Raw genomic sequence first — 14752 nt, 5'->3', positions numbered from 1 at the left:
GTATGGAGAAGGAAAGGAACTGCTCATGATCCTAAGCATACCACCTCATCAGTGAAGCATGTGGTGGTAGTGTCATGGCGTGGGCATGTATGGCTGCCAATGGAACTGGTTCTTTTGTATTTATTGATGATGTGACTGCTGACAAAAGCAGCAGGATGAATTCTGAAGTGTTTCGGGCAATATTATCTGCTCATATTCAGCCAAATGCTTCAGAACTCATTGGATGCTGCTTCACAGTGCAGATGGACAATGACCCAAAGCATACTGCAAAAAAAACCAAAGAGTTTTTTTAAGGGAAAGAAGTGGAATGTTATGCAATGGCCAAGTCAATCACCTGACCTAAATCCGATTGAGCATGCATTTCACTTGCTGAAGACAAAACTGGAGGGAAAATGCCCCAAGAACAAGCAGGAACTGAAGACAGTTGCAGTAGAGGCCTGGCAGAGCATCACCAGGGATGAAACCCAGCGTCTGGGGATGTCTATGCGTTCCAGACTTCAGGCTGTACTTGACTGCACAGGATTTGCAACAAAGTATTAAAAAGTGAAAGTTTGATTTATGATTATTATTCTGTCCCATTACTTTTGGGATCTTAACAAGTGGGAGGCACATATGCAAACTGTTGTAATTCCTACACCGTTCACCTGATTTGGATGTAAATACCCTCAAATTAAAGCTGACAGTCTGCAGTTAAAGCACATTTTCTTTGTTTCATTTCAAATCCATTGTGGTGGTGTATGGAGCCAAAAATGTTAGAAGTGTGTTGATGTCCCAATATTTAAGGACCTGACTGTATGCAAGAGAGATGGTTTTATTGAAAAAAATTACAGACTTACTGTCCAGATCACCAGGTGGAAATAAGGGAAAGAAAGACTAAAGAAAAAACTAATGCAGCCACCACATCTAAGAATTGGCAAGCTGCAATATAATAAAATGTTTGCTTTTGGGTTTAACAGTGCTTTAACCTATGGGCTTGAATGATGTTTTGTTGGAGATGTCGAAAAATTACAGGGATCCTCAGGAATGATAAAAGGAGTGTCAGTCTGTCTAAAAGAAGATGTAGGTGTAAGATAAACATGAACAGCACTAAGGACATTCAAACAATGTTGAGAGGTCTTCTTGGGATGTATTGGGGTCGGGATTAAATGGAAGAACAATGTGTTGGTTAAGGTGAACGGGGAAGAAACCATCTTAGGAAGAAAGCAGGCTCTGGGCCTCAAGACAACCTTGTATTAATAAAGTAATTGTTCTTTACGAGACAAAAGCAGGCACATAGCTCAGACAGGTAGGACTATTTGAGGGACACATTGTAAAAAGGTCTTCATTAAGAAGCATCAGGCAAGATCGCAAGAAATCAGAACTGACCCTTGATGGTATTGGAGGTCCAAATGTTGATCTAGACCAGACTATAGAAAAATGTTTTAAACTTTAGCTGTATTTTTCTTTCCATTACCATAACAAAAACAAAAAAAAAACAATATGTGCACACTCATTTATACACACATACATTTAATAGAACACATCATATAATGCCTACCAATAGCCATGAAGTTGAGGTTTTCATGAACTGTGATGCAGGACACAACTGTGGGTTTATTACCAGGAATGGCTGGGAAAATTCTAGTGCAAAGTGGGTTTCCCCCATCACGTTTTTCCAAATTCCAAACTTTAACCTGTGAAAAAATGTTTTACAGATAAAAATAATTATGTGCTTTCCATCAAAGTACATTGTTACACTGTTTTACTTAAGCTAAAATGAACAGATTTCTCCATCCATACAAGCGAGGTGGATGGAGGAACCCTTCTACAGGAACAGTATATTTTGACAGTGTGACTCTCTGCTGTCATAATACACTGATCAGCAGCTGATGACTTTTCTTGCTTGTCCTATCGATTTCAGTCAAGCAGAGACAGCCACACACAGTCCTGTCTATGGCCAGCTTTGATGGTACTTGCAGACTATCTAAAAGTGTCTTTTTAGACAGGTGTAGAGATGTAAACTATCCAAAAATGTTGAAGCCATGGGGGGAAAAGGAAAACAAAAAACAGAAAAAAAAAATGTTTTTTCCCAAAAAAAAATTTTGGAAAGATTTAAAAAAAAAAATTCATTGTGGAGTAGTTTTACAAATTCATTTTGTTAAACTGGGAAGGTGAAATCGAATGTATATAAAAGTATTATGCTTGAAATAAAACTACACCTTATTTCAGATAAACTAAACTTGCCTTTTAAAATTTTATTTTTTTTTATTACAAATGGAATAACAAGGACTGTATATGTTAAGGACATTTCAGCTATACACTGTACTATACAATGTTGAACCAGAAGCATATATTGCTCTTGCAAGAGCTTGGTCATTGTTCTACTGATTTTCAGGTGCAATTTTCTCTATAAATGAAGGGATTGTATATTTTTCTGAGGCCGTAGTTTGTAACACTTGCTTACTTAAAGATGCTGGTGAAGAAATACTTTGCGATGATCCAGAAGAGGCAGAAAGTCTTTCTGGAATGAGAACTCTGGAGAGGAAAGCTCCTTGCACTTTCATTATGGTCCTCATCATTTCATTCCATAAAGTATTTTTTAATGTTTTTTAGGGCACCTCTGCCATGCCAGGATGTGTTTTGTCATCCTTGTAGCATTTGGAAAAGAATATTTCTTCTCACAATATTTACAAAATTGCACTGTGGAAAGGTTTCCAAAATCTAGATGTTGGTCTGACCATTTTACTGAGAGGAGGAAAAGAAAACATTTACTGAGCAGACTATAGGTAAACATTACGCTGTGATGGAGAACATTCATAGGAATCACATAAAGGTTATAAAGATAAACACATTTGTCAGACAAATTTACCCTCTTACCTGTCAATTAAGGCCTGACAGGTGAACAAAAAATATCATCTATTGTATCCCAACAATAACCCAAATGTAAAAGCCCCCAAGCAAACTAAATCTGAACCTTTCCCCTGCAGTGCCCCCTAGTGGCAGATATGCATATTTATCTTGCTTGAGAATTGCATTGAGATGTACAGTGTTACTTGAACTGTATTCCAGGATTTTCTTCTCTTCATCTGAGAGAACTTGCACTAATGTAAGACGTTAAAGTCTCAGAAATCTTTCATTAAGGTTGTCGTGTTATATACAGTCAGGTCCATAAATATTGGGACATCGACACAATTCTAAAATTTTTGGCTCTATACACCACCACAATGGATTTGAAATGAAACGAACAAGATGTGCTTTAACTGCAGACTGGCAGCTTTAATTTGAGGGCATTTACATCCAAATCAGGTGAACAGTGTAGGAATTACAACAGTTTGCATATGTGCCTCACACTTGTTAAGGGACCAAAAGTAATGGGACAATTGGCTTCTCAGCTGTTCCATGGCCAGGTGTGTGTTATTCCCTCATTATCCCAATTACAATGAGCAGATAAAAGGTCCAGAGTTCATTTTAAGTGTGCTATTTGCATTTGGAATCTGTTGCTGTCAACTCTCAAGATGAGATCCAAAGAGCTGTCACTATCAGTGAAGCAAGCCACCATTAGGCTGAAAAAACAAAACAAACCCATCAGAGAGATAGCAAAAACATTAGGCGTGGCCAAAACAACTGCTTGGAACATTCTTAAAAAGAAGGAACGCACCAGTGAGCTCAGCAACACCAAAAGACTTGGAAGACCACGGAAAACAACTGTGGTGGATGACCGAAGAATTCTTTCCCTGGTGAAGAAAACACCCTTCACAACAGTTGGCCTGATCAAGAACACTCTCCAGGAGGTAGGTGTATGTGTGTCAAAGTCAACAATCAAGAGAAGACTTCACCAGAGTGAATACAGAGGGTTCACCACAAGATGTAAACCATTGGTTAGCCTCAAAAACAGGAAGGCCTGATTAGAGTTTGCCAAACGACATCTAAAAAAGCCTTCACAGTTCTGGAACAACATCCTATGGACAGATGAGACCAAGATCAACTTGTACCAGAGTGATGGGAAGAGAAGAGTATGGAGAAGGAAAGGAACTGCTCATGATTCTAAGCATACCACCTCATCAGTGAAGCATGGTGGTGGTAGTGTCATGGCGTGGGCATGTATGGCTGCCAATGGAACTGGTTCTCTTGTATTTATTGATGATGTGACTGCTGACAAAAGCAGCAGGATGAATTCTGAAGTGTTTCGGGCAATATTATCTGCTCATATTCAGCCAAATGCTTCAGAACTCATTGGACGCCGCTTCACAGTGCAGATGGACAATGACCCAAAGCATACTGCAAGAGCAACCAAAGAGTTTTTTAAGGGAAAGAAGTGGAATGTTATGCAATGGCCAAGTCAATCACCTGACCTGAATCCGATTGAGCATGCATTTCACTTGCTGAAGACAAAACTGAAGGGAAAATGCCCCAAGAACAAGCAGGAACTGAAGACAGTTGCAGTAGAGGCCTGGCAGAGCATCACCAGGGATGAAACCCAGCGTCTGGTGATGTCTATGCATTCCAGACTTCAGGCTGTAATTGACTGCAAAGGATTTGCAGCCAAGTATTAAAAAGTGAAAGTTTGATTTATGATTATTATTCTGTCCCATTACTTTTGGTCCTTTAACAAGTGGGAGGCACATATGCAAAATGTTGTAATTCCTACACCGTTCACCTGATTTGGATGTAAATACCCTCAAATTAAAGCTGCCAGTCTGCAGTTAAAGCACATCTTGTTCGTTTCATTTCAAATCCATTGTGGTGGTGTATAGAGCCAAAAATGTTAGAATTGTGCCGATGTCCCAATTTTTATGGACCTGACTGTAGCTTGGGTCTCCAAACTTTCTAAACAAAGGGCCAGTTTACAGTCCATTTAAACGTTAGGGGTGCTGGACTGTGGCTAGTGGTAGAAGAAAATGTCCTGGCATCAGTTCCTACAATCCCCAGTACTGGCATTAGGGGGAGTAATAGAGGTCCATCATGTTTGCCGACAGTGGGACAAATAAGGTCAAATAAAAGCAAGCAAAAAGGGCCACATCCAGCCCCCAGGCCATCGTTTTGGGACCACTGGTATATAGTTTGAATGCCATGTCAAATATATATTTATCATTGTAAAAAAACATTCTACACTTATTTCCTTTTTTTTTCAATGTTTCTGGGGAAAGAAAAAACAGCTTTGAAATAAAAAAAAATAAAAAAAAAAGCAGCAAAAAAACATTTTTTTCCTAATTTTTCCAGGTCTTCCCATCTTTAGACAGGAGTGGTTAAAATTTCACAGTCCCTACTGCTATGTAATACACAGCTATTCCTGGCTTTCATTTTTACTGCTGGTAATAGTGACCTAATGTAAAGAGGCTGAAGGTCAGGGATGTACCAATAAATGTGTTGGGTTGTATCTTCTACTTTTCAAATCAAGTGGTGGAAAAAAAAAAAAAAAAAAAAAGGAAAGAAAACTTACCAGAGGGTTAGTGCCTTCCTCATCCTCCCCCACAGAAACAAGGATACTGTGTTGTTTTAGTTGATGAAGATGGGTAACACGAAGTTTGTATGCCTGGAAGGAGGTGAGCTGAAGGGATCGAGACAAGAACCAAATCTGGCCTGTCATATTTAATTTTCAGTTAAAGACATAACCCACAAAGAAGGTACAATAAACAATTTCAAAAATATCAATATGTGGGCACATAGAAACCATAAATGGGTGATGACATGCTTCCTTGTCAACTACATCAGCTGAACTCTAGGCATACATGTAAACACACATATCAAGTACATACACTTTATTGCCAAAAGTATTGGGCCAGCCCTCCAAATCATTGGATTCAGGTGTTCCAATCACCTCCATGGCCACAGGTGTACAAAATCAAGAACCTAGGCATGCAGACTGCTTCTACAAACATTTGTGAAAGAATGGGTCGCAACGCCTCCCATTCAAGTCCATGGTGAAGCTCCTCAAATGCCTGGTAAGCATTTGCGAGGCGTTAATACCAGTAAGTTCATTATAGGCATTTGTGGTATGGTTCTAAAACTTGTAAAATGCCTCAAAACCCTGCATAGGACTTTTGGTGAGCGTTTTTAACGTTTGTAAAATGCTGCTTGTATATGCTTTATTTGTTTTTCCAATTTGCAATATTTTTTCCCACGAAAGTGGAGGCAACCTTTACAGGAGCAATATTTCTGGGTCAAACAGGACTCCATCAAATGCCTAACAAAAGGGTACTGTGTGGACTGGAAACATCGCACCATTACTGATGTGGTCAATCTAATAAACATATCGGTGCTACTTTGAAGACCCATGGTGTGCTGCCGATATATATGCTTTTGATTGCTTTTCATAGGGGTGGCAGTGATGGTGTAAATGAGCCCTAATTATAGGAATAATAAACGGTGTAGCATATGATCAGCCATAGGGCTTGTTGCTATCTGATTTTCACCCTGAAGAGCATTTGCCAGGGGGTAAGGAGTACTTGTATTGCCTCCTGTTATAACCCCCTAAATACTGAACAACTACACCATAACACAAATTATGTACGGTTGTGGACAGTCACAGCAAGGCCCTGTTTACTTGAATGGGTTGCTTTACGCAGGATGTATAGAGGGGGGATAATGCCATGGTTGAGGGGCAGTAAAAACGTGGTTCAACCACAGGGTGCAAAGAAAGGCTCCTAATCAGCAGATGGATGAGGGAGCTGCAGCAGCCTGGTCACTGACAACAGGGGACTACAGCTCCATCAGCATCACCCACAGAATGAGATTCTGGGCATTGCCTCCATGTGATCATGGACAGCACACAATCACACCACGGAGACGAGGATTCGAGGACATCAGCCACTGTTACCACAGACAGAACACACTCACACCACGGAGACGAGAATTCCAGGACATCAGCCGCTGTTACCACGGACATCACACACTCACGCCACTGAGACGAGGATTCCACGACATCAGCCGCTGTTACCACGGACAACACACACTCACACCATGAAGACGAGGATTCCAGGACATCAGCCGCTGTTACCACGGACATCACACACTCACACCATGAAGACGAGGATTCCAGGACATCAGCCGCTGTTACCACGGACAACACACACACCGCGGAGACAAGGATTCCAGGACATCAGCCGCCGTTGCCACGGACATCACACACTCACACCATGAAGACGAGGATTCCAGGACATCAGCCGCTGTTACCACGGACAACACACACACCGCGGAGACAAGGATTCCAGGACATCAGCCGCCGTTGCCACGGACATCACACACTCACACCATGAAGACGAGGATTCCAGGACATCAGCCGCTGTTACCACGGGCAACACACACACCGCGGAGACAAGGATTCCAGGACATCAGCCGCTGTTACCACGGACATCACACACTCACACCATGAAGACGAGGATTCCAGGACATCAGCCGCTGTTACCACGGACAACACACACACCACGGAAACAAGGATTCCAGGACATCAGCCGCCGTTGCCACGGACATCACACACTCACACCACTGAGACATTCTGCTAGAGCAGAGCACAGCCACCTTTCTACACTCTGCCATGTATACAAGGATATCCCCGAACACCAGGCTGCCCCGCCCGGAGTCGCACACTATGATCCCCGGCGGCAGGGACAGAGCCTTCCCGCCCTCCCCGGGGAACCGCACCGACTCTTTCTCAAAGAAGACGAAGCGCCGCCACTGCAGGTATACAGCCATCTTTCCAGCTTCCCTTCATACCAATCATGTGACTCTTCCAACCACGTGACAAGGCTGTCAACACGTAACGCAGAGGTCTTAGTTGCTACGTCGCGTAGACATTAGAATCACGGTCCGCCATCTCTTCTTTGGGCACATCTGCCAGGCTTAACACTTTAACCACTTGCCCTCCAGATGATTTAACGCCCTTCCAGACCAGGCCATTTTTTGCTATATGGCGCTGCGTTACTTTAACTGACAATTGTGCGGTCATTCAGCGCTGCACCCAAATGAAATGTATGTCCTTTTTTTCCACGAGTTGAGCTTTCATTCGGTGGTATTTTTTATTTTTTGCACTATAAACAAAAAAAAAGACCGACAATTTTGAGAAAAAAAACAATATTTTTGGACTTTTTGCTATTAAACATGTCCAGTAAAAAAATTTTAAAAATCAAATTTCGTCATAAATTTTGGCAAAAATATATTCTGCTACATTTCTTTGCTAAAAAAAATCTCAATACGTGTAAATTAATTGGTTTACATGAAAGTTATAACATTTACAAATGGCAATATATAGAGTGGAATTTATTTTTTTTTACTAGTAATGGTGATGAGCGACTTATAGTGGGACTGCGGCGGGCATTCTGACACTGGGGGGAACTGACTTGGTGTCACTGACATTCCCAGTGACACCAGTTTAGTGACCGGTGCTAATAAAAAGCACTGACACTGTACTAATTGCACTGGACAGGAAGGGGTTAACATGTGAGGCGATCAAAGGGTTAACTGTGTGCTGTTTTACTATGTGGGCTGTGTGTATCTTTCACTGTAAGCACACTGCTTTGTATGGCTCTGCCATGCAGTGTGCAGGAGCTGACAGGGGAGAAATCTGTGTTGTTTATACACATGTCTCTCCCCTATCGGAAATCCTCAGAGATCGTCGGGTGCCGGCGGGGAATCACCAGTTTGGACCCAGTGAATGACAGCCAAGGCCACGAATGGCAGCGCCCCCTACCTGGAACTGCAAAATCACACACACACACATATATATATGTGTGTGTGTGTGTGCGATTTTGTGCACCCGTGCCGCCCTGTAGCAGTATTTCTGCAATAGGGCAGCAAGGAAGCAGTTAAAGCAGAACTCCGGTTAAAGATGTTATTTTCGCATGCAGTGGAGCTGTACCCACACTGCATGGGTTCAGTGCTCATTTTGTCCAGGGGCTCAGGGAAAAGCTGTACTTACCCTGTCCTCCGAATCCTCCAGAAAACCACGCTCCCCCACATCCAGTGGCAGACTTTTCCTGTTGTCTTGACCAGACCGCTAGTGAGCAGGGTAGTGGGGGGGGGGGGGGCAGTGGGGACCGGTCTTGCACTCAGAGGATTGGCAGATTAGGTAAGGATATCTTTGCTTTCTGAGCCCCTAGACAAAACCAAGAATTTAACCCATGCAGCCCCACTGCATGGGAAAATAATAATTTTGCCCTGATGTCTTCTTTAAAGCTCAAGTATGGCTGGAAATTATTTTTGGTCATTTGCTCAGTAAAAATAAATTAGCTGTAACAATGCCCCAGATCTGGCTGCTACAGCATTTTGTTGCACATTTTACATTTACTCACACAGAAGTCTTCTGTCAACGACAATAGTTCTGGCGGCAGTACTCTGATCACTGAGCACCTTATCCATTCACTGAGTACAAGGCAATCTGTGATTGGAAGAGAGGAGATCACGACGTTCAGCCACATCAAGGCTTTTTCTGAACAGAAGAGGCATCAAGCAAGCAACCCAAGGTCAGTGTATTGCAGTCAGAAATATTCAATACTGACAGAAGACTGCTAAGATATGTAATAAAGCAGCCAGGTGAAATGAAAGCGTTGTTAATCAACAATGCCACTTGAGCACAATCACATGGCTTTGTTTATGAACAAAGCCCCCGATCATCAGTCAGTGAGAGGAAAAAAATGCCCCTAGGGACACAGATGGCAATAGAAACCTGACAGCTATGCTAATCATTTCTCACACAATCCAATATTAGATACGTTTTCACTGGAGTTTAATCATCCATCTATGATAATAGAACATGCAGTATTCCTAGAGGTGCCCAGTGTACTTTTATTTACACTCCATCAGCATCAGGCCATGAGTGTTCAGTGTTGTTTACCTGCAAGAGGCTTTGCATGCAGCACCACTGGTTCCTGGCCATGACAAACAACATTAGCACAAAGACTAAGGTGTAAAGTGTTAACATACCCTATGTTGCTGAAAGTATTGGGCCCGCCCTCCAAATCATTGGATTCAGGTGTTCCAATCACCTCCATGGCCACAGGTGTATGAAAGCAAGCACCTAGGCATGCAGACTGCTTCTACAAACATTTGTGAAAAAATGGGTTGCTCTCAAGAGTGCAGTGAATTCAAGCGTGGTACCGTTATAGGCTGCCAGCTGTGGAATAAGTCCATCCATTAAATTTCCTTGCTACTAAATATTCGATGGTCAACTGTTAGTGGTATTAGTGGAAGCAACTGTGAACAACAGCCACAAAAAATGTCAGAGCGGGGTCAGCGCATGCTGAAACGCACAGTGCGCAGAAGTCTCCAACTGTCTGCAGAGTCAATAGCTAAAGACCTCCAAACTTCGTGTGGGCTTCAGATTAGCACAACAACAATGTGTAGAGAGCTTCATGGAATGGGTTTCCATGGCCGAGCAGCTGCATCCAAGACTTGCATCACCAAGTGCAATGCAAAGCATCGAATGCAGTGGTGTAAAGCATGCCGCCACTAGACTCTAGAGCAGTGGAGAAGTGTTCCCTGAAGTGAGGAATCACGCTTCTCTGTCTGGCAATCCGATGGACGTGTCTGGGTTTGGCAGTTGCCAGCAGAACAGTACTTGCCTGAATGCATTGTGCCAAGTGTAAAGTTTGGTGGAGGAGGGATTATAGTGTGGGGTTGTTTTTCAGCGGTTGGGTTTGGCACCTTAGTTCCAGTAAAGGGAACTCTTAAGGCGTCAGCATACCAAGACTGTCAGCACCTGTGGTAGTGAGCCCTTGTAGATAGTCAACTTGGGGTTCCCCAGGGCGCAGAATCTAAGCCCCAGCCTGCTTCTTCTCCAGAGCCCCTGATGGTGGGGATGGACTTGCAGGAAGCTGGGACCAGGTCATGGCCCCTGGGTACGCCCAGCTGAGGATGAGGAGACCGCTCACGGGAGCAGACTACAATGGGAGGAGACAAATGGAAATCCAATATAGCCAAGGTTAGGACAGGCGTATAACAAGCACAGTCAGAGAACAAAGCCGGGGTCGGTACACGAGTAGTCAATGCAGGATACAGGAGATAGCAACACACAGGAGCTCAGACAACTAGGCAGTTGCTCAGGCAAAGTGGTCTAGACTGAGCATGTCTTATATAGGCAGGCAAACAAGGAGGCGGGCGAGGAAGTGATGGAATGGAAGGAAATAAAACCCAGAGAACAGCAGACGATGCCCATAGTTGAGCACAGGCAAACACACATGTGAAAGGGATAAGGAACAGTACTGCAGCAAGGAGGTAAGAATACAGAAACAAGAAATTGCAGGCTAACTTGTGACAGTACCCCCCCCCCCCCCCCCCTTACGAGGTCTCCCCACTTTATTGGGGCTTAAGGGGAAACTTCTGCTGAAAAAATTCTACCAGACGGGGTGCAGAAGCATCAGTAGAAGGAATCCAACATCTCTCCTCAGGACCATATCCCTTCCAGTCAATTAGATACAAGAGCTTCCCTCTGATGAATTTAAAATCCAAGATTTGCTTGACTTCATTCTTATCCGAAGTACTCACTATTGGGGAAGGGTGACAATGAGGACGGGAAAACCTGTTGATGTACGGTCTCAGAAGAGAAACATGGAAAACATTAGGGATTCTCAAATGTGAAGGGAAGCAAAGTTTAAAAGTGACAGGATTCACCTGGCGTAGAATGGTAAAGGGACCAATGAACCAAGGAGCAAATTTCATAGAGGGTACCTGTAGACGGATATTTTTGGCAGAGAGCCAAACCTTGTCACAAGGGAGAAATTTGGGACTCACGCGGCGATGGCGATCTGCAGCTATTTTGTACTTGGAAGCTGCCAGATGTAAATTCTTGGAAATCTCTGCCAAGATGGAATTGAATGATCGTTGTTTGTTGCAGCCGCAGGCACCGCAGAGGAGATGGGGACAGGAAATGGCACAGAAGGATGATGGCCATACACAGTGAAAAAGGGAGATTCACCAGTACTCGCACTGGCATGGTTATTAAGGGCAAACTCTGCCCAGTGTAGAAGGTCTACCCAATCATCCTGATGGGCCGAAATGAAGGCACGAATATAACGTTCCACGTTCTGGTTGACCCTTTTGGTTTGGCCATTAGACTGCGTATGAAAGGCTGAGGAGAAGTCCCACTTGATTCAGAAGGATATGGCCAGAGCCCTCCAGAAGCAAGCTGTAAATTGAACACCTCTATCAGAAACAATGTGTGAGGGCATACCGTGAAGACAGAACATTTCCTTAATGCATTTGGAAGCCAACCTGATGGCAGAAGGTAGTCCTGTAAGTGGAGTTAGGTGGCACATTTTAGAAAACCTGTCCACAACCACCCAGATAACAGTGGAACCTGCTGAAGGGGGCAGTTCCGAAATAAAGTCCATGGAAATGCTCCACCAAGGTTCATCTGGAACAGGTAGAGGTAAAAGGAGACCTGCTGGGGCAGACGTGGAAGACTTAGACTGCACATAAATGGAGCAAGCCTGAACATATTCTTCAACATCCTTCTGCAGTGAGAACCACCAGTAATGATGCTGCAGGAAGGCACAGGTGTGTTGCACCCCAGGATGTCCAGAGAGTTTAGAGTCATGTGCCCTTTTGAGTAGCTTGGAGCAAAGGGCGGGGACCACAAAGGTCTGGGATGCGTTTAGGCTGAAGATGAGTGGTGGCTAGGATACGATTGGCAGAAATGATAGGCTCTGGTTTAACATGACACTCAGGCCCTGATTTACTAAGAATTGAGTCTACCAGCAGACGCTGAACATTCAGGCAGACTCAATTCAATCAATCTAGACCTGTTAGTCTTCAGAAAGGCGTCTAGCAAACTCATTGAAAAGAATCTACTTGTAGACTCTTTTCCTGTTAGTAAATCCAGAATCATGTCTGGCACATTTCTAGATGCAATACCGGATATGTTCACTAGGTGGCGAACAACCACAGGCTTTGTCCCGTTGGCGTTTTTCTGTTTGAGAATACTTATAATTTAAAGTAAAAAGTACACCTATATTATTATTTTTTTTTTTGGGTTGCTGTTTCTCCAAAATGATCAGACAACTAATGCATTTCCCAATGAATGTCATACATTCTATTTTCAAATGTCAAACATTTTCACACTTATATCTCAAATAATTGTGAATGTCTAGTTCTAATTTCCCAATATAATTATATATCTTCATTCTCTTTAATCATATAACTATTCTATGTTAAAGTAATAGTGCAGCGCTATAAATGCATGTTATCAATCATAAACGCATGTAAAATAAAAAAAGTGCAAATAAGTGCAATAATAGTGTAAACTGGTAAATGGTGCTAAAAAAAGTTCATATAATCATTCCTGAATAATGGAATGTCCTTCGTGTGAGAGTACCAACTCAGAGAGTGCCTATGAATGGCACGTGTGGTTTATCCGTGACTGACAGTAGTGCATGAACTCGTGAAAGGGAATCCACCCTTGGGACGGGTGTACACTCACCAGAACAAAAATATTAATGCCGACGACACCCAAATTTACCTCTCCGCCCGCATCGCCCACCTCTTAAACGACATATCAGACTGGATGTCGCTCCATTTCCTCAAACTTAACCTATCCAAAACCGAGCTCCTGGTCTCCCCCCCCACGCACCCCCCCATCCTCTCCATCACTACTAGCAACGCCACCATCTCTCCCACCCCACACGCCAAAGTCCTGGGTGTCACCCTGGACTCCCACCTCTCCTTCCTACCCCACATCCAACTGCTATCTAGATCTTGCAGGCTCCACCTCCGCAACATCTCCAAGATACGCACATTCCTCACCCCAGACACCACCAAACAACTTGTACACTCCCCCATCATCTCACGCCTGGACTATTGCAATTCCCTTCTCACTGGCCTACCCAAACGAACGCTATCCCCACTCCAGTCGATCCTGAACTCAGCAGCTAGACTCATCCACCTCACCAACCGCTCCACATCTGCCACCCCCCTCTGCCAATCCCTTCACTGGCTCCCGATTGCCCAACGCATCAAATTCAAACTGTTAACTCTGACCTACAAAGCCATCCACAACGCCGCCCCAAACTACATAACCGACCTGATACCCAAATACTACCCTACCCGTGCCCTCCGCTCCTCACAGGACCTCCTACTCTCTAGCTCCCTGGTCTCTTCCTCCCACGCCCAATTGCAGGACTTCTCTAGGACTTCCCCCATCCTCTGGAACTCCCTACCCCAATCCATCAGACTGTCACCTACCCTCCTCACCTTCAGGCGCACCCTGAAAACCCACCTCTTCAGGGAAGCCTCCCCCAACCTCACCTAACACCTGACCTCACCTAACAACTAACCTCCTCCACTCCTCCCACCACTCCATCCCCCACAGCCATTTCCTCCTGTACCACTTTCCCCTCCCTCCTAGATTGTAAGCTCGAAAGAGCAGGGCCCTCGAACCCCTCGTGTATTGTATTGTTACTATCTTGTCTCATATTCTGTCCCCCTTGCTACTGTACAACGCTGAGCATACCCTTTGGCGCTATAGAAATACTGTATAATAATAATAATGCGCATGGGTTATACACATCACACATCTGGGGGTGCAGCGGTATGCTGGCAGCTATGGGTTAGTCATCCAACTCCATCCATCCAACATCCAGGGTGGCTGCCAAAATGGTCCTGGGGAGGAATTAGCTCAGCCACAGGAGCCAGAAAGGTGCTGAATAGTGTAGTACTTTATTACAATGGTTACGAGTAACAATTTAAAATATCCATGTGGAGTAATAAAAATAATAGCAAAGTGAGTACCAAGATGGTGGACGCTCCTCAATGGCGGTGGCGTGGCTTCAGCAATAGGGCTCCA

The 14752-nt window shown here is 43.9% G+C and overlaps 1 protein-coding gene across 2 annotated transcripts in view; it reads right to left on the bottom strand.

Annotated features, from left to right (window-relative positions):
* VPS11 (VPS11 core subunit of CORVET and HOPS complexes) overlaps positions 1 to 7713 on the bottom strand; it is an 86150-nt gene extending 78437 nt beyond the window's left edge. The window contains exons 1-3 of one of the 2 annotated variants that reach the window (XM_089657320.1): positions 7530 to 7713; positions 5420 to 5568; positions 1538 to 1673 (exon numbers count right to left, since the gene is read on the bottom strand). In XM_089657320.1, the coding sequence (XP_089513446.1) occupies positions 1538 to 1673; positions 5420 to 5568; positions 7530 to 7671 (427 nt within the window). In that variant the 5' untranslated portion in view covers positions 7672 to 7713. The remainder of the gene's footprint in view (positions 1 to 1537; positions 1674 to 5419; positions 5569 to 7529) is intronic. The other variant, XM_089657319.1, reaches the window with a different exon arrangement.
* Positions 7714 to 14752: the final 7039 nt, after the last annotated feature.

Source organism: Staurois parvus, unplaced genomic scaffold, assembly GCF_062004578.1.
Source record: "Staurois parvus isolate SC_StPar_1 unplaced genomic scaffold, SC_StPar_1.0 ptg000981l, whole genome shotgun sequence".
NCBI lineage: Eukaryota > Metazoa > Chordata > Amphibia > Anura > Ranidae > Staurois > Staurois parvus.
This window is presented reverse-complemented; position numbering and strand designations above follow the sequence as displayed.